Source organism: Kryptolebias marmoratus, linkage group LG8, assembly GCF_001649575.2.
Source record: "Kryptolebias marmoratus isolate JLee-2015 linkage group LG8, ASM164957v2, whole genome shotgun sequence".
In the NCBI taxonomy this organism is placed as follows: Eukaryota; Metazoa; Chordata; class Actinopteri; order Cyprinodontiformes; family Rivulidae; genus Kryptolebias; species Kryptolebias marmoratus.
Window position 1 is genome coordinate 17,740,546 of NC_051437.1, and position 23,793 is coordinate 17,764,338.

General features: G+C 39.9%; 2 protein-coding genes across 4 annotated transcripts in view; one reads left to right on the forward strand and one right to left on the reverse strand.

The window, feature by feature from the left end:
* Positions 1-21,829, reverse strand: part of znf385a (zinc finger protein 385A) — a 66,769-nt gene extending 44,940 nt beyond the window's left edge. The window contains exon 1 of one of the 3 annotated variants that reach the window (XM_017430962.3): positions 21,675-21,829. In XM_017430962.3, the coding sequence (XP_017286451.1) occupies positions 21,675-21,687 (13 nt within the window). In that variant the 5' untranslated portion in view covers positions 21,688-21,829. Of the gene's footprint in view, positions 1-13,813; positions 14,407-18,188; positions 18,317-21,674 lie in introns of those variants that run through there. The other 2 variants (XM_037977000.1, XM_017430963.3) reach the window with 2 other exon arrangements.
* Positions 1-23,793, forward strand: part of birc5b (baculoviral IAP repeat containing 5b) — a 43,945-nt gene that overhangs the window by 16,408 nt on the left and 3,744 nt on the right. The window lies entirely within an intron of this gene.

Below are 23,793 nucleotides of genomic sequence, written 5' to 3' on the forward strand. Positions count from 1 at the left end.
CACATTACTGTTTGTCATAATGTGTATCATATCAGCCACAAATCATAAATGCACAACCGTTGTGGACACACAACATTTTAACTGTTAAACTCTTTCAATTAAAGAGCAAAAACAAACAAACCAAAAAAAACTATTATTTATCACTTTGAATCTTTGAAGATGCAATATGTGGTTCAACTGCAGCCCTATACAGTTGTTGGACCATATATTGCATTTTTGCCTTTCTACATCTGTATAAAACATGATCAAATGGATCAAATGGAGCAGAATCTCTGTTGCAGTGATTCACAATATATATGCAGCTTTCCCGCCTCCATCAGGGTATTTATGTGCTCGTTGAGGCTACAAGGACGGACAGATGTGATGCTACACTGACGACGACTCCAAACAATGATGTAGCCTTTCCTGTTTGTGGTGCACACCTCTCATATCTAACCCCCTTTAGTCTTATTCTCCTCCATGCTGCCATCACGACCTCAGACTGCGGCAGCGCGGGGCAGTGAGACGGAAAATACAGTGATTGTTTCTGATGAAAATAGAAAGGCAAGCTCCTCCAAGATAGGAGGAGCAAAAAAGAGAGAGGGGGACTCTAAAGATGACAGAGCAAGGAGAAAAAAAGAGTGTGGAAAAAAACAAAAAAACAAGGTCAAACTGTGGCTATGCAGGCACAGGGGGAGGTTAAAGAGTGTAACAATCCCACTGAGAGCTCCTGATTTAGTGTAGATCTGTGAGAGAAAGTGCAGGGCCAAAGGAGGAAAAACAAAATGCTTGGTCGTACCGTAAAGAGTCTCACCTTGTTCTGCACCATGCACACACAACAGCACCCCAGCTGTCACACAGCCTCTCCGTCTTTCTCCATCAGTGCCGCTGCGATCATGCATCATTCATGAGCAGAGACTTTACCTATTTGCCTGCGTCATCTGCTCACATAACTGCCAATAACTTTTTCTGGCTCTGTCTTTGCCGTCACTCTGGCAGCAGCTGAATGCATATCACAAATTTATTGCAGAGACAGCAAACCGCAGAGACACGCTGTGACACTGAAGAGAGGTCGGTGACAAACCTCTCAGAGAAATATGATATCTCACACAAAAACCTTTAGTGCAGTAGAAAAGTTAGGTCTAAATTTGCAAACGTATGATTTTCAGAAGGTACAATCTTTCTGAAATAATAAAAATATTACACTTTAACATCCACTATATCTGCTTTAAGTGAGCAACGAGTGTAATACGAAAGTGTAATTATCTAGAAACTGGCATGTGCTGCTCCCAGCACCCTTTATGTCCAACCTGTCCTCCTCCCTGAGTTCATGCTGCATCACAGCCTGCTGGGAGGCTGCCTGCTGTGAAGGTCACCCTCCCTGCAGCTATGGATTACACAGACGTGCAGAGTAAGGCAGAATATGATACAGTCTTTGAGGGGAGGTCTGAGGCTAGGACCGACAGAGAGGAAAGAGCCCTCCGGAAGTTCTGGGCCAACCAGAACCTGCAAGTACCTTTCATTAGGAACTAAAAGATGAAAAAAAAAAAAAAAGAAAAAGAAACGTTGCAGGTTTTTAAATTTTCCTTAAGCTCCCTTGATGGACAAGTGTAAGTCATTTGTTTGTCTTAAATGTTCCTGCCGTTTCTGCTTTAATGAAAAACTTTATGCTTTTAGAAAACTGTTCTGTCTGGAGTGGTGCCATTGTTTAGAGGTCAGAGAAGACAAACAATATCCTTACACCCATTTGGCAGGTCTTTGTTGTCCTTTGGCTCTCCCCGCTGTGACCTTAATCTGTTCTGTCTCGAGTCTAAGTTTCCACTGGACAGATGCCACACCTCAAGGAAACAAGCTGACAGAATGTGAACATTACAAAACTTCCTGGTTTAAAGATCTGTGAGGAAAAAAAATGGATATAAAGTGGAGGGTAAAGACTGAGACAAATTAAAGGCCTAGCATTTCTTAAAAAAATTTATTTTACCCAATTCCAGAGTTTTAAACTAAGATCACCTTATGATGAGAAGGGACAGACTTACAGCTGTTCTGGTCAACAACTTTGTAATTGATGTTATGCACAATGATCATGCAATATGGCAAAATACTGTATGATAGACCTTTTAGTGCATGTTGAAAATGAATCTCAACAACTACCACATCAAAATTAGCTCAATAGCTGTAAAAGTAACTGAGTTTTAGCCATTTTAGTGTTTGACAAGCAATGTTGGCTTTAAAAGTTAATGCAAAAGTTTTAAGTAAAGATGCTGCTCAATGTGTAGTGCTCTGGGATGATGTGGGATGACGCACACCACATTTTAACTAAATATCTTAGTGTTTGCTAGGGCTGCTGATCTGTGGCAGCAAGCCTGAATTAGACTGACTCCAAAAGGTAAACAGTTGTAGATGTACATTCAGTGTTTACTTTCTGTCTTTCATAAAAATCCGTCCAGTGGTTTATGAGATATTTTGTGGTACAGACAAACAAACACATGCACAGAGGCAAAAAACATAATTGTCCATTTGCTTTCTGTGGCGGGAAAATATAGGAAAAAAACACCATAAATGTATAGGACATCATGCAAAAACGAAAACAGCAAATCACTAAATATATAAATACAAAAAACATGATATTTAATTGTGACTGTTTTTTGTTTTCTTTAGAAAGACATCTTTTTGTCCTTTAGTACTCCATTGGACAAATAGTCTGTTACAAGTTGCAAACCATTTCTTTTAGCTGCCTAAAAACTCCTTCAGTTCCTATTTTTAAATATTCTTCCTGAAAAGCAACCACATCTGATTTTGTCCAAACATTCTGGGACATTAGATCTCAGAACTACGAGGTCAATTTTTTCATCTTGTACCTCTTTTTATTTCACTGACCTTAGTGTGTTCTGAATAATCATCCTCAGCTTATTTTTTATATATATTTTTAAGTGTGTAGTATTTAATTTCTATACAGTATTTGCTGGCATTTTTTGTCATTCATTCTTACCTTTAAAATGTTCACCTGTGCAATGAGGTCATTCTTGTTATTAGAAGTGGCGAGGTCAGATTATTCTCAAGTATCTCATGTTTCAGACCAGCTCTAAGCTGAATTTTGGCATGAGGACACATGAAAGATTTTCTTCTTCTGACTCTTCCAAGAGGGTGACATTTGTGTTGGTGCTGCTAAAAAGTAGGACAGTATTAAGGGAAATCAATGGAGGGGGTTAATTTGCTTTTTTAGTTATTGTATGTGCACTTTTAATTTTCTTTTATAAAATTTTACATCTGCCATCAAAACATGAATAAACTAAATCCATTGAGTTGTGCTCATGTGAGACAAATTTTGATCTTTTTAGGTCAACTGACAGTGAAATAAAAACAATTAATTGTACAATTTTGTTGCTAAATTTAAGAAATTCACTCAAAAAAACAACGAAGATTCAGGAGGTGAACACTGCAGAGCCTAAGAACCAAATTTGACTCTGATCTCAACAAATCAATAAAAAACAGCAGTTTAAAAGACTTACTCTTTGCTTTCTTGCACTTTTAGTCATTATTTTCTTTAATTTGCTATAATCTTATAAAGTGCTTGATTAGGATTAAGCAATAAAACATATTTGGCTGTGGTTAAGCCAAAAACGGCGAGATTGTAAAAGCAAGAATAAAGAAACTTCTCCATGTGGTCAAACCTCTTTAAAACCAAAAACCACATGTCCCTCTGAAATACTTTAAACTTTATACTTTATACTTTAAAAGTCTTGGAGAATTTATGTCCATCAACATGAATGCAAAGTTTAGTGTTTTGTCACTAATTTCACATGTTGCTTGATTGGTCTGTCTTGACTTGAAAGGAAATGTCATTTGGCAGAAACAAACTTGATGACAAACTGAAGAAACAGCTAGTTTGCACTTTTCTAATTTTATTGCTTTCTTCTGTTTTGCTGGCATCATTTACTTAAGAAAAATGCAATTTCTCACGCTGCCTTTTGAAGATCAGTACAGTAATAAGAACGTGCATCAGAACCTTCCTCTGTGTGTAGGTGTGCTTGTGAGTCTCAGGTGAGCTGCGGTCGTGTTTCCATGTTAAAGCAGAGGGCAGAAAAACGTGGGGAGGACCTGAGGCTGAGGCTGAGAGCTGCGGACGCAGGGACACCAATAAAAGCAAAAGAACACAAGCTGTCTCCCAGCAGGCTAATCCTCTAATGAAGATTTGTGGCGGCGGCTGGCTGGTGATTATTGGCCCAGCACAGGCACAAAAACCATCTTCAGTGCAACAGTAAATACAATCTCCCTCATGTACACAAGCCATCACAGGCAAAATGAGAAAATTTAGTATGGAAGCAAAAACCCTGCAGTATGGGCTGGCAAATGTTTTTCTCTGACATCTTCTGAAACTCCTGCCGCTACGAATAAATAAATAAAAAATCCACACAAAACAAGACAAACATTAGCCAGCATTATTCAAATGTGAACAATTCAGTGTGAAGTTGTTTGTCGGTGCAGTTAAGCCTGTCTCAGTAGGTTAACCACTCTGTTCTATGCTAATTTTATGGAAATGGTTTGTTTCCTGCCTTCTCCTCTGACTCTTGTTTGTAACATTTCATCTGTGCTCTTTTGAACCACATAATCCGATGCTGCCTCAGCTTAAAAGGTAGCTGTGTCCATCCATCATAGACCCTATATGGGAGGCTGCATTGACCTTCTGACAGTGGAAGAAACCTTTGTCTAAAGATTGGGATGTTGATTTTATTTACGTCATGAAAATTCTCTTTTAAAAAGTGCTAATTATTAAATGCTGTACACTAGACAAAGAAATGTAAAATTGTTTTGTTTTTGTTTTCACAGTTTTTTTCGGTAATTATTCAGTTCAGCAAGTGAACCAAGCATAAAGAAACAAGTGTTGTTGAGGTGACTAATGCACTAATTTGAAAGCAAAAGTGGCCATGTACCAAGTAGGTACAACAGCATCAATTTGCCAACATTTCTGTTTGTGAAGTTCACGCTGACAAACAAAAACAAGGTATTTTAATGGTGCCACTTTGAAAGGCATTTGTGAAAATGTACATTTATTTGACTAAAATGCTGTTTTCATGTGGATGAAATTTGCAAATGCAACAGAAAATACATTCCTGTTAGTGTGTGGTTGTAGATAGCTATTTGAACATCTCAGGTTAGGGAAATAGATTTTAATTCTGACTGGACTGATGAGCTAATGGCTAGTCTGAGCGGGGACTAAAGTAAGAATAAACCAGATAGTTGTCATTTTTAAAGAACTTCCATCTAAAGAAAAATCATACTGGTACATGCAAATGCTATTTTATGAACCTTTACATCACAATCAGTTTCTCATAGAAGAGTTATTCCAGCAGAAATATGATGATATTACTGCCAAAGGTGCCCCGGGCTGCACCAGAAGTGCCAAAGCTATATGCTTCTGCAGTTATTTGGGTTTGGAAATTCAGTGTATATAACCACGTAATGTGAAATTGAAGACAATGTAAAAGATCTGAGCTTTTGCTTTACTTCATCACCCCTTCTACCAATAGTATTAAAACACACCATGTGTCAGACACAATAAAAATGAATAGAAACACAAATGAATGACCTCAGATACCTCATTACCCCTGTGTCCCTGAAAGCCTTCTAATCCACACCTATGGCACCTTGCCCTCCCAGTCCTCCTATCCTCCTCCCCCCTGCTCCCTCCAGGCAGTGGCAGGGAGCTGTGATGCAAGTCCTGGCAGAGCTCCTTCTGCTCCCTCCCCCTCACTAACTCAGGGGTAGGGCCATTTATTCAGGGGAGAACTTGTTTCAGAGACAGGTGTGCATACCAGACGCCTGTGTTAAGCCCTGTGCCACACGGATCCTATAACTTCCAACAAGCGAGGCTCCCCCGGCTCTCATCCAAGGCTGAAAACCTGCTCAAAGTTCCCAACTGCTGTCGCTGCCGCAGCTATCAGTGGGCAAGTCGCCTCAAAGGGCAGCTCACCTTTTTATCTTCATCCCATCAGCTGTTATACAAACCATTAAAACTCACAGAGAGAAATATTTGGAGAATGGTGTTATACATGTGGAGATATAAGCAATTTAGCAACGGGCAAGAAATATTTAGGATTAAAAGCAAAGACTTAAGATTTCTTGGAACACATTCTTTTCAGTTTTCATGCAGTAAAGTACAGTGAGCATTGTTTGAATAGATGAGGTCATGTAGTTGTGTGGCTACAAGTAGAGTTAAGATTGAGCGATAAGATGACATTACCAAGAATGTGTCAGATACGCTGCTCACATATCCTCTTTGCATGAGTCAAAAAGATACAAAGAAAGCAGCTGAAGGCAAGCTGTCAACCAAAAGCATCAGTTACTCCCTGAAGCCTCCCTGTCACCAAAATATCCCCATCCAGCCTCATCGCCAGTCTTTCTCATCTTACTCTGTTCATTTTTGTCTTATTCTTCCTCAAGTCTACCCACCCACACAGTTCGCTCAAACCTACTCTTTCGTTCTGTTGGAGCTTCATAAAGTAACCCCTTCATCCCAGTTAGCTTCCTCCTCGCTTGCTGTGTCCCCGTGAATTGACCTTGCAGCAATTCAAGGAGAATTGATTTCTCTTTCAGGCTTTGTTTGAAACCCTATCTCAGACGGAGTCAGACGAATTTCCTCCTTCAGTCCCCAGAGCTGGATGGAGCTGGTTCTCTTTCATGAGGACACTGTTCACTCTGTTTTATCTGTCTGCCTTTTATTTCTCCTTCTGGTCCCCCTGCATCTTTTCTGAACCACCTTAAATAAAGTCAAAATGATTAATGCAACATCTATCACCGCCTAGTGTTAGCTTTGCTCAACATTCCCTACACTTGACTGCAATTTACATTTCCATACTGCTACCGAATTAACTCTTATCCCTGAAATATGAAGGCCTTTTGTACTGAATACCAGAATTACATCATATACCAGTCATAATTATTTCAAAAGCAAAATGCGACCAAAAGAAAAAATTAAAAACTTGATAGCCTTTTTTAACGCTATGACAATCTAATTGTTAGTAGGCATGCAATATTTAAAAAAAAAATGTGCAAGCAAAATTTGGTAGTAGCAACAACAAAAATCAGCATGAAATGTACTCAAAACAACTGGAAATCAAAACATCACCATAATTTATTTAAATAAGTGCAAACCCTTGAAAAATATATGTAATCATTATTTAATAATCTGCAATTTTGTTTAAAAAAACAATCCAAAAACAAAGAAATGGCACAAGTTGTAGGGATCTGGAGTTTTAGCCCCGCCTTGGGGCGGCTCCTCTAGTTCTTCCTTTCACAGGTGCTGAAGGTAAGTGTAAATAAATTACACTTATCTTCAGCTGTTGTCTCTGTGTCTGGTTTTGGTCTCGCTCTCTGGACAATATTATCCCCTGCGGTCATGTCACAAGTATCATTTAACAGCTGTACATTTGATTTATAAAACATATACAATACAATACAGTATTTTTAGTAACTGGATTTAAATGACATGACACATAATTGGAAATTTTCTTCAATCTTTCATCTTTCTGTGTTTTACTGAACATGAACCTGCAAACAAATATTTAGGAACATCTCCTTGCTATAATTAGATTTATTATTCATCATCTTCACCCACAATCAATGACTGCTTCTCTTTGGTCTACAGAAAACTTATTTTCTTCTATATAGGTATTATTCTTGTATTATGTCTAAATTTTCCTCAATTCCTGCATTTAATTTCTTACAATTCAGTCATAAACACTGACTTCTGTTCTGCTCATTTCTTCTAGTTTTATGTTGTACTTCATTTTCTGTGAAATTGCTCCGAGGTTTTATCCTGCTGCTTTGATGCCTTTTTAATCGGTTTTCCTGTTACAACCATCTCTTCTTGTTTGTTCATACTCTACATTTTAGGCACAAATGACTTGAAACAATCAGCTATTTATTGCCAGCTGCTGCACTGACTTTTTAAAGGAGATGTTTCTTGTTTGTTTTTAATATTTCAATTGATGACTCTTTGCAGCAAGACAAATCTACACATTAGGACTGGAGCAGGAATTTGTTTCAGAAATGCAAATTTCAGCATAATGAGTGATTTCAGACTTTTTCCTGTTAGTAAGCTGAGAAATAGAACTTATTTTACATAAGAAACTGTTTTAAAAGCCGTAATAATAAAATGTTTTTTGTTGAGAAAAATAAAACATTTAAATGTACATCCTTTAGGGAAGGTGATTCCATATTTTTTGCCAGGGATTGTATCAGTACTGCAAAGACATTATAGGATGAATATGATTAAGGCAACAGTGCCGCTTTGAAAACAGCAGGGAGCTGCAGCGTCAAGAATAATCTGCTTCTCTTTCCACTTTATGATCAAGCCCGCTGTTGAAGCGTGCAGAACATTCTCCAGGCACGAACTCCCTGTTGTCTTGTGGCCCCAGAACTCTCTGTAAGTAACTTGTGAACGCACTAATGTGACACAATAATCACACTCAGGTACATCTTTGTGATTCACTGAACAGCAGCAGCAGCAGCAGAGATGGCTTCTGGTGCTAGCAGGTTCCTCCTCTGCTGTGAGCTGAGTAAACAATGGGGTTTTTCAAGTTTGTGCTTGTGCCAAAAGCCTCCACCACATTTAAATTCAGTGTTTTTATACAAAGAACGACCCCATCACTCTAATTTAACTGCGGGAGGCCTCTAAACTCCTGCGTCACCCTCTTTTAGTGAATGGTCTTTGACAGAGGACACTGCAGAGAGGGTGATGGAGCTGTTGGAGTCAGAGGAGCAGATACCTCCACCTCCCTCTGCTCTGCAGTGCTGCACACACCGGCGGGCCACACACACGCACAGATGCTCTCACAGACACAATGGGTTGCCTTCCCACCAGTCCAATAACAGGCCTATTCATTAGAGTCTTTTACAGACAGTATTGACAGCCTGCTGACACATAGTCACTCCAGCATAAACAAATGGAGCAATAGCGAAGAGCAAAGGGCGGGAAGGGAGGAGGGAAAGAGACCTGTTATATTGGCTTTTTGACTGAGGAAGGAGCTCCACAAACCTGGACCGAACCAGAAACAAGAGAGCTGATACGTGCGCTGCTTCTCAGAGTACCTGATAATCACTGCTGCACATGCTAAATTCAGTTTCTATTCAGGTGTTTATCACAGTAATCTCAAACATTAGGTAACACCTAGGATATGTGGCGTATTTAGTGACAGTCATGGCAATAAGTTTTTAAATTGGAGCCTTGCTGCACAATGGATGAAAGGTGAGCTGGGTTGAATGCAGCGAGCAGCTCACCACACAACACTGTGTTAAAGCAAAAATCAACAACAAATAACATTAAGGAATGTGAAACCAAGGATATAAAGTGGTTAAGTTATAAAACACAACAGAAATATTTTCAACAGAACATTAAAGACGGGAAAAAAATTTAAAAATAAGGTATTTTTAAAAACTGTTTTGTGAAATTGTGATGCTTTTTAATCTGCTGTCGCGAAAGGTAAAGGTGGAGCAATAATGTTTTTGCCTGTTTGTGTGTGCACGAGTGGTTGTTTGTATGTATTGTTCCCAAAATATCTCATGAACCAGTTAAAGGATTTTAATGAAACTCTCTTAAAGTAAGCATTGGATGTACAGCTACAGCTGTGTAACTTTTGGAGTCATCACAGCTAACTGACATGAGCCAACAAAAAATGGCTATAAGTTATAAAATTTTACAGTTTTTGACCTAAAGTTTTGTGTGCTAGTAGCTCACTGTCATGTCCAACACATACTTCAATGACTACACAGTGATCAACATCTTTGCTTAAAACTCTGGCAACTCAACACTGTCTGTTTGTTAGCAAAACATCTTTCAAACTACTGGACACGTTTTAGTGAAACACTCAAAAAGTAATCACCGCCTGTACATCTACAACTTGTTCTCATTTGAAGTCAACCCAATTCAAGATGGCCCCCAAATCTATTTGACGCTAGCCAGCACAGAAATGACTCTAACTCAGTTTTATAGATATTGAGCTATATTTTGTGTGGTAGTAGCTGATAGTCATCCCCATAATATACTCTGATAGCTTAACACATCTCATGACATTTCACAATATTGCATGAGACAGCGCACAAGGTCATTTCTGAAGTTCGACCAAAGCAGCTTTTACTCTGTTCCTTTGCAGAACAAGATGGTTTCACGTTAAAATTCTGTCATGAAGAGCATCGAGCGATATGATTTTCTTAAAGGAATGCTAGGCCTTTAATTGATTATGAGATGTTTCTTGAGTCTGAGATGTTGCTGCTCTTTATGGTTTGTTGTTTTTAAGTTTAATTCTCATGTCCGCTCGACATGATAGTGCATCAAAGCTTTGCAGTTATATCTCAAGCAATTAGAGTTTATGTGACCAAGTGTGCCATGAAAACCAAACATCTGGTTCATTAAAAAATTATGATTACAATGTCCCTTTGACACAAAAAGAGCAAAGTTGTATGGGAGAAATGAAGCAAAAACTGCTGACTGAAATAGGCTCTCCAAGACTCGTGTATATATTTTTAATTTCACCTCTGGAAGCAGGTGAGTGTGTGCAGACTGATAGAGTACGCTGAGCTGGAGGGATAGGTGAACAGAATAAGCAATATCTATGCAGGCAGGTCAACAGAGAGACAGACTTTATGAAGACAGATGAGTTCTGGATGGGCACACAAACGCAAAGACAAAGAGACAGATAGACTGCGAAGCCCTGAACTCCGGAGGTCAGCTCTGATTCAAATAGTCAGAACAGATAAGACATGAACATTATTCAAACATGAACTGATCCTGACATGAATGAGGTGCCCCAAAAATACTTTGAGATGAAGCTTACAAAATGGATTTTAACAGAAACTCTTGTTAGCCAGTCATCTTGTGGCACATTGGGTGTCAGTAGAATGATTTTTTTTTTTATCCAAATTAGAATTTCACACCATGAGCTCAGTGAAGGCATCTGACAGCATAAAGCAACAGTTCAGACCTTTTGAAATGGGGCTTTCTAGAAAATTAGAAACAATTAATATCTCACCTGTTGTAGTTAGCTCTATAAAAGACAGTTTGGAGCAAAAGAGATTTGTTCTGATTGAATTGATAAGCTAACAACTAGTTTGAGTATGGCCAAGACCAGAGTGGATTGTTGTCATCTTAGATGAACTCAAGTCTCAAACATTTCATAGCAGTTCATGGAAACACTATTATATGAAAGTTTACACTGCCAATGGTTTTAAATTACGCTGCTATTCCAAAAGTGCTACAGCTAGCTGCTGACTCTATTTGTACTTGCAAATAACCATAGAGTTCTATGCAAATAGTGTAATGCAAAACTGATGGTCAATGTATGGCTTCTAAAACAGTGTTCAGAAAAACTGTTATAAAACATGTTAGACTGGAGTTATTTTAAGATGGCCCATTCACTGTGGTCTTTGCTCAGAAAAATTTCTCCAAACTGAGGTATTTTTAAAAAAAATCATCTAAAACAGGTACAATATTAATTGTTTATAACTTTTCCACAGAACCACTTAAAAAAGATCTGAACTATCGCTTTAGGACTACATGTCAACTTTTTGCAAAGTCAATTGAAAAGCTGTATGTAAGCAAAACAATATGTTCTCTATAATATCAACTTGCTGCTAACGCTCACACACAGCATAACCAGTGGTGGAGGCTTCATGAGTTGGCACAGAGCAGTTATGGACAGGCAGATGGCTGATTTGTATACAGCTCACTGTATAACCAAACACCCATTACCATTATCTGTATCAGGACTGTCATCACTATCTCAGCAGTCTAAGACGTGAGCCAAGGCCTGAAGATGTCTGCAATGCTTGTTACCACTGACTTGTGATCGTAACATGAGGACGGAGTAATGGTTTGGAAAAGGTTGTTTTCTCAAGGTCAGGGACAACAAAGGATGGAATAAAGGCTGACAGCCATGGAGGCAGGGTTGGTGATGCATGCAGTTTACACGGGCGTCCTCCCATCACAGATGTGCCAAACACAAATTCCATATCAGTATTTTTTAAACGGTTTGTGCTCCATTTGCCTTAGATATGCTATTGCGACCGAAGAGATTGATATCAGTGAGCTCAATCTGGAAATTGGCTGATTGGAGCTTGAGATTAACATGCGGCAGAACTGTAAAGGTCATTGCAATGACATTACCCTTTTCAAAAGGGGAAAGAAAAAAATGTTGAATCACTCAGAAGCTGCAACATCGTGCCAGTTAAGCAGTATGTTAAGCGATAGATCAACGCAATATTTGCAAGGAAATAATGGAAGATCCCTATCTGAGTGACTACTTGATAAAAAAAAAAAGTTTAGATCATCTGTTTTGTAGATGGAAAGGGAAAATTTTGAAAAAGTAATTGAAAAAAAACAAGAACAGTTACAGCACTTTATTATTGATTGTTATTGCTTAAAATAAAGTGAGCTGTGAAAACACTGCTGTGAATGCATTAGGACTGACAGCGTTCAATGGTTTCTGCAAAAGCATAAATTAGAAGACAAATTCCTGGCTTTGATGCTTCTACCACAACTGTTAACAGTCGAGCCTGACAGTATAATAAGTACCCTAAGCTAAAACCATTAAAGTGGTATGGTAGTTCTGGTGTGAACACATCCAGGCCAGATATCATTTAAGGCAGCTGCTACCACCTGCAGCCTGATCAAGACGGTACTTGTCTGACTGCTACACGACGCTCAACTCAGGTAAATGTTTTACCTTTGACCAGCAGCAAAAACCTAGAGCCAGTAATAAAAGAAAACTCAGGGCCATTTATTAGACACGAGCTTAAGAAAGTAAAATCTTTATTCAAAAGTCAATTTAAGAGACACTAACTTCTTGCTCAGAGCTGTTAACTTGGCGTACATACTTCCAACTCTCACAACCAAGACTACACGACTCCCTATAATCATTAAAAATGTCTGCTTGAAAAACATGCCTGCCGGGTGGGCAGAGAAGTAGCGCTGCGCCTGAATCAGCCCAGGCATGCGTTAAAAAAGTGGCCTCTCCTTCAGAGCACATAGCAACACAAACACACGCTCACACACACCCACACACACACGCACGTTAAGAACAAAAACACTCACTAAAACCCAAACACTGTCTCATAGAAACAGCCATACACAAATTAGAAGAGTCTAGAACACTTTTACTGCACGTTGTGCACCTTATTTAACACACACACACTCTCTCACACACACATACACTCATATCACTGGACTCATCCTCCATATGAAGCTGACTATGTATTGCACACAGAATTCCCTCTCTCCAGCATGGCCACGATGAGACCAGCATACTAAAGAAGAAACTGCCAGCAAGCTGACTCAGACCAGAGCAACAATGTATGAGAACCGAAAACTGTACCATTCTGCATGCTGAAGACCGAATCTTTTCCTTCTCGAAAAGTCATTTGTCTGACAACCAGTTTTCTGGTGACTAGAGGGTAAACGTGAAGGAGAACGTCAGCACTGACTATTTGTATAAATCTGCATGTCACCACTTATCAGTAAGTTAGACAAAACCGTTTCCTCTGGCAGAGCACAGGAATGGTGGAGTCTAGTCATGTGATCAAACAGCCCATAATGATACACCAAACACTTTGACCTTCACTGACATCACTCACACCTGCCACTCTAATGGCACACTGTTATTACAGTTGCACACCCTAACTATGATTGAAAGGTGCATCCAAGCTTTCAGTATTGACGCACGTCTGCGTGGAGCAAACTGTTAATCAAGAGCTGCTGGTGGCCAAGTTTAAGTAGGGATTAGTGATATGGCGACACGGCTGACCTCTCCAAAATCCCATGCACCAAAAAGCGACAACTCACCCAAAATCATGCTGTGTGTTGCTTTTGGTGTCCCTGGGTTGACAAGTGTTCCCTCACCGGCCCCCCCTGTCTCTCCTGCCAAGAGACAATGGCTCCAAAAATTCAGAGTTCCTCTTCACTCTCCAGAAAGAGGCAACTCAGAGAGGCAGTGTTAGATGTGAGGAGAGACTGCTGCTGCTGCTGCTGCTGCTGCTGCTGCTGCACATGTCGTCCCTTTGCGCCTGCCCTCTCCAGGTGAAAAACTCTGAGTGTGTATGTGTGTGAGAGAGAGAGAGAGAGACAGGGAGAGAGAGAGTGTGTGTATGGAGGAGGAGGGGGTCCAGTGTTTCTGCAGTGGTGGCTCAGGTAAGCCTGAGGACAGAATGCAGGTGGTTGGTAGCAGAGGAGAGAGAGAGGGAGAAGAGGAGGAAAAAAAGAGGCAAGAGGGGGAGCCTAAAGTGTGACAGCCAATCACTGAGGGGAAGCTACAGAGCCAGGATCTTCTACTCCACAGCAGCCAGGAGGAAATGCAGTTGTCTCCAATAAACAGCAGACATGCAGTTTCCTTGCAGCTGTATCATTTCACAGGGCACTTCATATGGAGGGTCTTCAGAGCACGGTGAAGTCAGCATCTGCTTCAGTTTCTCCACTCCCTTTCCCCCTTCTGACTTTCTCTCTCTCCTTGCTTCTTGTTTTTTGGGGTTGGGTATAACCTAAAGGCACCTTACATGCCTCCGCTCTGATTGGTGGCAGACTTGGCCAATGGGAGCAGCGGCAGACACTTGTCATCATGCAGAGTGGAAGTCATGAAGGAGAGACCGAGCTTGACTGAAAATGCTGTCTCCCCAACCTCTGTTTCTCCCCGATTTCTCACATTTTTCTCCCTCACACCAAGAACACAATTGCCACATCTGCTTATTGCACTTGTTGTTTATCACTCTCTTCCTCTCTCTCTCTCTCTCTCTGTCCTTTGACTCCACACATACATGGACTTGTTAGAGGATTAACCTTTTATCTGTGTGGCTTTGCCCTTCTCTCACTCCAGCTCATGACCCTCTCAATGAATGTTACACATTTTACTCATGATGTGATCAAACGGATGAAATTTAGACCAGGAGAGGACTGGGGTAAATAAAAGAGGGGCTGCAAGGCAAACCGGGGAGACGGAATGGGAAGCGACAACACAGAAAACAGGAGAAGGAGGGGTAGAGATTAAACTAAATACAAACTGACAGAGGGATGAAGGGACGTGGAGTGACAAGAAGAGACGACCAGAAGGAGAGAATACCGAGACAAAGACAGACGAAGGAGACGGGCTGCAGGGAATTAAACTGGGGACCAGTCACTAATTGAAAAGGAGCTTCACAGGCAGCTTGGTCCACTTCCTCCACACCAAGAAGCCACTCAAAAAATGTCTGCTGTCATGTTCCAGCACTTGTCCCTGCTTCCAGTTTTTGAAGGGGAGTCACAAGGAGAGGCATTTTAAAAATCACACGATGTCATTGAGAGGCTCAGTGCTTCAGAAGGGGCTTAACAAAACTGTCAAAAAATTAATCCCCCTTGGGCAGCATGCTTGCAAACATACAGAAATAACCACGTGAGCCTGGGGCTACAGCAAACGCTGCCTGATGTTCATGGAGCATTTCCTTGTCCTGCTTTCTCTTTCCCCGTTTTTTTCTTTTTTATCTCTCCCCTCCCACTTCCCTTCTCCCGCTCAGAGGCGGTGAGTCAAAGCGTGTTGGAGTGAATACTAAAGAGGCACGCTGACACCTCCAGTACCTCTCTGTGTAGCAGCTTCTCTGCATACGTTTAAGCCAACATATATAGACATTAGCAAGACTTTTATTGTCCCAATCACCCACTCACATTGTTACAGAGTGACTAAAATCCTCTGAATAAAGGCTGCTAGTATTATGAACCTTATGAAGGTGAACAACAATCCTTACACAACTGCTACCAAGACCAAACACATGAAGGGACAGTAAAAGCACACAACTGCATGCAGATAATAAGGAATTTACAGATATTCCATAAAATGTTTTTTAAGCAGAACAACAAACAAGTTAGAAAATGAATTGAAGCCTTGGATCAACCACAAACACAAAGCATGTCTGCAGGAAACAGAACAATTGCTGAGGATATTAGTTTTTGAAAATGGGACAAAACAGCTGGAATAATAGTTATCATCAATAAAGGTATGTGTGGAAGTTGCTCAGTGAGGATTTGTGTGTCTGTAAAAGAGCTGAGATAGGGTTTCCTCATTAGTTGTGTTGGTATCAATAATTCAGAGCCGGTCCTTGTTGGCGTTCAATGGGCCGAGGGCTAATGTGCTGTCGGGCCAGCCGGGGCCCAGGGCCCAGCGCCACTTTAATGGATGTCATGATGAGAGGGTGAAATCGGAGCATGGCTATCTGGTGTCATCCATAGGCGAGAATAAGAAAGGAGGAAAATGCACAGGAGGAAAGTCAAGGGACAGTGGAAGGGTAAAGGCCACTGGGTGGGGGAGGACAGATGGACAGATTATTGGACAGGTTTGTGAGCAGTGAGGTGATGGACAAAAAAAAAGCAAGAGGGAAGGACACTGGACTATAAAGCTACTTTGATTACCATGACTGCAGGTGAGCCCTGAGAAGATAGTGTCATCTGATGGAGGGTGGTGCGGTGGGACACGGACATGTCAGGTTGCTCAAAGGGGACTACTGGAAATGAGCAACAACAATATGTTTTTACCTATTCACTTGTGTTGCAAGAGTTACTTGATAATGTTTCTTCAAAAGTTGTGAGGGAATCAGAATAACTGCAGGTTTTCCACACCTGTATTTATGTTTAATTAATATTTAACTAACAACATTTTTTAAAATAGAGAATCATTTTTCTGTTAATAAATGACCCATTTAAACTCTTAATTAGCCGAGATCTCACTGGGGGAAAATGTGGTAATATACTTACTTCACTAATTGTGTTCCTCTTTTTAGCTTCAGCTGTTTTTAACTAAACACTTTTGCCAGTAATCTATAGTACCTAATAGCTTATGAAGAACTTTCTTTTAAAATCTAATTTGGTGCCCCTTCTCCTCCTCCTCCACAGGGACAATAAATTCAGCTTAATTTTGTCTCAATTACCGTTTATTTGATCAACAGACGCCTCAAGCTTAAAAACAATTTCAGCTGGTGTGCTTTTGATGAATTAAACAAAGGTTCTGGCAGTCAGAAGCAAAAAAGAGTGAAAAAGCTGTGCGTCTGCTTTATGTGTGTGTCTACAAGAAATTGATCCTGAAAGAAAATACGTTGGACTGAACATCGTATATACTGCAAAAACAAGAAAGAATGGACTGAGAACTGACAGCCAAGTCAGCTTCATGCTGATTCTCAAACAGCAGCAGAGTTTATGGGGGAAAAAAAATCAATGACCTTTTGAACGTTTCTGTGTATGTTTCTAAAATGCTGTTGAGTTTCAGTTCTGTTGTTCTAGACGTTTAGTTGTTGTAGTTGTTGGTTGTTTAAATCATGTTTGTTTGTTCCAAAGGTTTTTCATTGTGTTGCATTTTGAAATTTATAACTGCGTGAATGAAACGCATGCAAATGTGACTTAACTGATTAATCACGCAGTACTTGACTTTCCCCAGTCTGCTAGAACTGCAGTGCTTCACATGCCTTTCACCTCTTCAATCATTCACTCATATTAGGTTCTGTGTTTGTTACTGCTGAGGACAACACTCATTCTCTCACAGTCATTCCAAGAATGTCATGTTTGGCCCTAAGTACCCTAAGCCCTGCCCCCAGATTCATGCAATTAGTTTTAAGTCAACCTATTTCTCATCCTAATGTTTGAATTAAATTTTAACCCTAATTGTAAAGAGGTGCACACAGAAAGACTGATTTATATCATGAACTTAAAGTCCATTTGTGTTTAATAGAGAGCTGGGATGGTGATTAGTGGTTAAACTATGCTGCCCTCTGTTGGTTTAAGGATGTCAGCACTGGGACAGTATTCCTGAGAGGGTCCCAAAGAGCAGTTTGGAAAAGTTCCACGATGGAAAGGGATCCCAGTGTGCACAGTGAGAGATTTGCATGTCCTCAGAGCCATGCTGACACACACACACAGATAAACAGGAAACAGAACAGACATGAAAAAAAAAAAAGCCAAGAACAGATCTGATGGTTTGTTAGAATACAACTAAAAGACTTTATGGAAGTTGTAAGCATATTTATCCTGTTTATGTGCAGAGATCTATCAAATAGAGACTCATTTTGTCAAATCATGTCTTCTGTTTTTTTCTTCTGCCTCATAAACATCATAAACCTACATTCTCTGAAATTTACTGTCACTCACTTCTTCACAACGAATAAAACTCATAGTCAAAATGTAACTTCTGTTGGTCGTAAATTTTACTCACATATCAGGAACAAACATTTAAAGGCGCTGTGTGACTTTCCAGAAATGTTCCTTGATACTTTTCTCATTTTCTTGACTTCGCTGGCATGGTGAAATTAAAAAGACTTCCTTTGACACACAGTCTGCACCTCCGTCATATGTTATACTTTAGGAGTCTCCTGACATCGCCCTGATGAATTTAGAGGCTGCTTATGAAGGTCACAGCTGAGCTGATCGGGCTGCATGTAAGTCAGCACAGCATGAACACAAACATCTCTGCTCTCCCCCTGAACTGGCCTGGGACTGCATGTCTGACAGGCGTATCAGTTTGCAGTGGCGAGGGATGATTATCTGACTAAATTTAGACTATTGATCAGGTGTGGATATGCGCAGGAAATGTGACCAGCAGGACAGCGTGTTTATTTTTGTATTCATGTCGTCCCATAATAAATTCTCGAGCAATTCAGGATGAACATGATGATTTCCACTTGGTACAAATTAAAGAATAGTTTTAATTCAGAAGTGAACAGGACTGCAGGTGGTATGAAAAACAGTGACTATCACTGTCATCTGCTTAAAATGCTGCAAGAAAAAGAAAGTTGACTTTTTTTTTGTTTTTTCTCCTGAAAACCACACAAGAAGAGCACATCAATACATTACTGTGCAAGTTTTAGACAGCCTCTATTTTCCTTATATTTTGCTTTCAAGAAACCAGACTTGTTCATGATCTTTTAAAGTGGTCTTGGTCAATAGTTCACCAGGCTTTGCTTTGGACTGTGGCTGCTTTTCTTATTCATTTTATATCAAATCCTTTTACCTGACTATGACAGAAAAAGGATAACAAATAAGACAAAAAAGAGCATCAGCTCTAAAAGAAAAAATGTATTCACAGCAGATGAATAGTAACTCAAAGCCATGTCTTCTTTCAGCTGATCATCTTACGTATAAACAGCCTTTTTATGCTTGAATGATTTGCAGATCAGATTTTAGAAGCTTAAAAAAAGCAAAACATACGCTTTTCTGAAAATATTTGGCTTTTTGTATCTTGGTACCTTGGTATAAAAATAGAGAAAAAGCTGTCGAAAGAAAACTTTTGAAAAACCTTCAGTAAGCATTGATCAAAACCACTTTTAAAATGATAAGAAATGTATGCTGAATAACTCAAGAATCTTGCACAGCACTGTGTATTTCTTTTCTTTTTTTTCTTATTAAAACTCTAAAAATGGTGGGCCTGTGACTGTCGTTAACCCTGTCGCTTCACACCATTTCGTTTTCAGGATTAAATCTGGGTTTGGGCCTTTTGTGTGGAGTTAAAATCCTCCTCCCACGCCAATCCAAACACATGTTATGTTAAAAGTAGAATCTATATTGGCAGAAGGCATAAATGTGAGCTTGGAGGGTTGGCTGTGATGAATTGGTGATATGTCCAGTGTGGGTGTCTCCCCAGCCCTTACTGTATGACAGCTGGGATAGGCAATCCAAACAGGATAAAGATATTAAAATTATATTGAATAAACAAAAAGTTAAAAATAGTCATCTTAATGTCCACATTATTTGTTTGTGCATTTAAATGTTGTGTGTCACTAACTGTTTTCCAATTACAGGAAATATATATATCATCAGTGCATGTGTTATTTAATTTACAATATTTATGAATTAATGACATACTTTATATTCAGGGTGTATTCAAGTAAAACCTCCCCTAATTTAAAGTTTATTTGTAAGAAGAGTAAGGTACAGTTCGGGTTTTGCCAGGGTGTGTGGATGTGTACACAGGTGGGTGTGGCTCGCCTGTGAATCCACACTTGGACACAGAGATGAAGAATGTTGATGTTGACTGTCACTCTCTCACACGTCCCTGACATTTTTACACCAGCACAGATGGACAGCACTTCTTTCTTTCCACACGTATTCAAATCCCACAGTTGCGCACACACAACTTTGGGCAGTATTGTAATAATCCATAAGAAAAATGTGGCCATTCTGCTGTAAACTAATAGAATAATTTCAGTTTTTCAGTGTATTTTAGCTTGTGTCAAAACAAAGTAACACTTTTCTCTCTAGATAAGAGTCTATTTCTAAGAGTGAAAACAAGCACCCTTTCAAGTGGTTATGAAATAAACCTTTTTTATCTTTTGTGGTTAAAAAACAGCACACACAGCTCATTTTGTCATGAACAAAATTATCATTAGTGTTTATTTCGGCATAAACACAAACATGTAAGCAACTGAAAGCATGCATGCTGTGTTCATTCTGTACGTGGGAGCTGCTGGAGACAGGTGGAGCTGTCAGGAGGGCCATCAGCTTCACAGACATACAGTATGTATATCTGAGACAAGAAAGTAGACCAGGGACTTTCATGCTCATGCACACACACACTTTTTTTTTCTTTCAGCTGTTCCCTTTTCAGAGGTCAACACAGTGAGTCATCTTCCTCCATCTAACTCTGTCTTCTGTGTCCTCTGTCCTCACTCCAACTACCTACATGTCCTCTCTAATCTCCTCTTTGTCTTTTTCCTGGCAGCTGCGTCTCTAACTGTTTTCTACCAATATATCCACTGTCCCTCCTCTGCACATGTCCAAACCATCTCAGTCTGGCCTCTCTAACTTTGTCTCCCAGTCATTCAACCTGTGCTGTATCTCTGATGACCTCGTTCCTAATCCTATCAATACTTGTCACTCCTAAGAAGAACCTCATCATCTTCAGCTCTGCCACTTCCAGCTCTGTCTCCTGTCTTTTTTCTCAGCAGCACTGTCTCCTGCCTGACCTAATCTGTTAGTCTGTCACCTCACCTCTGTCCTGCTGTCCTCATACATGTCCTGTACCAGTCTAACATACTTCTCTGCAACTCCAGATGTCCTCATACAACACCACGGCTCCTCCCTCGGCACCCTGTCATAAATCCACAAAAACACAATGAAGTTCTTTCTGACCCTCTCTGTACTTCTCCATCAGTACACTTCTCCTCCATTCCTCAGGCATTTCCTTATTCTCAAAAATGCTATTGAATTATCGAGTCGAAACCCTCACTGCCATCTCTCCTGGACATTTCCGTACCTCCACTGGTATGTCATCAGGTCCAACTACCTTCCCCTTCATCATCCTCTTCAAAGCTTTCCAAACTTCATCCTCACTAATCTTTTCCACTCCCCGGTTCACAGTTTCTATGACCTCTACTCCTCTTTCTCTTTCATTCTCCTTATTCATTAGCTCCTCAAAGTACTCCTTCCATCTTCCCATCATACTCCCTTCGCTTGTTAGAACATTACCATTTCCATCTTTAACAAACCTAACCTGCTGCACATCCTTTCCAGCCTGATCCCTCTGTCTTGCCAGTCGATACAAGTCCTTATTTCCCCCTTTAGAGTCCAGCGTCACACACACATACACATAACATACCGCATGTGCTACAAGGGAGTGTATAAGCAAAGATTAGTATAAATGAAAACTTGCACATGAGCACACACACAGAATATCAGATTACAGTTGTAAAGGTTCATCTCTTACCTGTGCTCCACATTGGCTACACCTCCGACCCTCCCGCTCTCACAACGAAACTGTATTTAAATCCTTCCACCATGAAAGTAGTCACAGCTCTTCAGGTGAAAGAAGAACTCCTAAATTCTTATTCATCTGAAAGAGTTCAAGAGCGGCACACACTGAAGCAGCAGTTACCATAGCTATGTGAAAAAAACATGTGGAGATAAAAACTGTGTGCACGTTGCTTCTGTCACCTCCCATCCACCTCTCAACATCACACCTCCTCCCTCCCTCTCTCCCTCCCTCTCAGTGTCAGCTCTGTGTGAAAACAAACCTAGAGCAGGAGATTCCAGCAGCTTATCTCAGACCCTAATAACTGAGAGCAATTATGTCAGAGGAAGGAAAGAGTAGAAATACTTATTGCTGTAACAGGGAGGCTAGAAGAGCGGGAGAGGGGGAGTTAAAAGGGTTTTTTTTTTAGGCGTGAAGCAAAGTCAAAGTGGTTGCAAAAGTATTCTTTGTGACAGTTGGGCCATTAGTGGATTTTCTTAAATAATCCTGAAATTCTCACAATATGTATGTTTAAAATGAAAAAAAAGAGAAAGCTTTAAACCTATGGGGAAATTTCTGTCTGACACACACAGACATGCAAAAAATCAGAAGTAAATGCTATCCTCCAGCAATAAGCAGTCACCCATCACACACACACGGAGAAAATAACAGCGTGACCCCAGAATATGGCCAACTGACTCCAAACCTGCTGTTCAATTAGCCCTTACACAGCATCACCTCTCAGAGTGCTGGCAGCTATAAAAGTGTGACACACGCTCAGTGTAACAACCAGAAGCTCTCAGCTTTCCAAAGCTGGGAGCTTGTTCCTCTCCAGGCTGTCTGCAAGAAGATAAGGTTAGAAGGGGGAAAAGACGGCAGGGTACAGCTGTAAGCACATTTCAGCACTCAGGGGCCCGAGGGATAATGTTTCAGAGACACGCTGCAAACCAGGAGTGTCTCTGTTTCCCACTGTAATAAACAAAATGGTAAATGTTACACTAAAAAAAATGCTAAAATTAACAACTAACAGCTGTAACTTATTTCTTCCAAGTCCGTTTTATACTAATTACTGGATATTTTTTTTAAAGTTGTTTGTGAAGAGGGAGTTTTTTAGTCAACTTCAAACCTTCTAGTTGAATACCAGAGGTGCAGCTTTGATTTGCCAAGTTCAACATTTAAAGCTTCATTTTATCTTCAGCTGAGAATGAAATTTCTGTATCAGTTACAACATGCAGTGTGTTTTCACAGATTTGTCTCAGATTTGACATTGAACCTCGTTTCACAAGCAGGGGGAGCCACACTAACCTCTGAAGCAAAAATAAAAAAAAACAGGGTGACAGTATTTTATGAATCCAAACTGATAAATATTCTAAATCAAGTATAAATAAAAGGTCTAGCATTTTTTTTGGCAAAAATCTTGTACAATGTGTAGTGCTCAAAGTATGTGTTGGGGATGATTCTGAGCTACTACCACACTAAAATCTAACTTAACATCTGTAGAACGGTCTGAGTTAAAGACATTTTTGTGTTTTCTGTGGTCGGCTGGTTGCGGTGACCATCTTAAATTGGGTTGACTCCTGAAGTAAATCATTTCTCGATGTAAATCCAATAATTACTATTTACAATTAGTTATTGCTCAAAATATAAGTTGAGGCTCACTCTTCATAATTCCAACACCAAATTTTATCTCAATACCTGTAAAATCTATTGAGTTATAGACATTTTTGTTTGCTGAAGTCAATCAAACAGTAAAAACTGAAGTGAAAATGTTTTTTATAAAAAATGAAATTGTCAAATTTAAAAGTTAAGGAGTGGCTGCAGTATTCTAAAGAATTGTAGGAGTGACCGCTTGAGTATATGTTTTGAATTTGATCAAATTAATATGGTTATTGTGTATTAAAAATGATCTCTAACAGGTGATTATTGTGGATAGCAGGAACTATTGTGAATGTTCACCTTAATTAGTGTATTTTCAAAATAAAGCAAGTCGTATTTCCCACTTTTATCAGATTGAGCCTCACAGAGCTCTCGGATGATGCAGTCTGGGCAGCTCATGTTCTCATCGGATCTCTTCATTCGCTGAACTCCAGCAGAG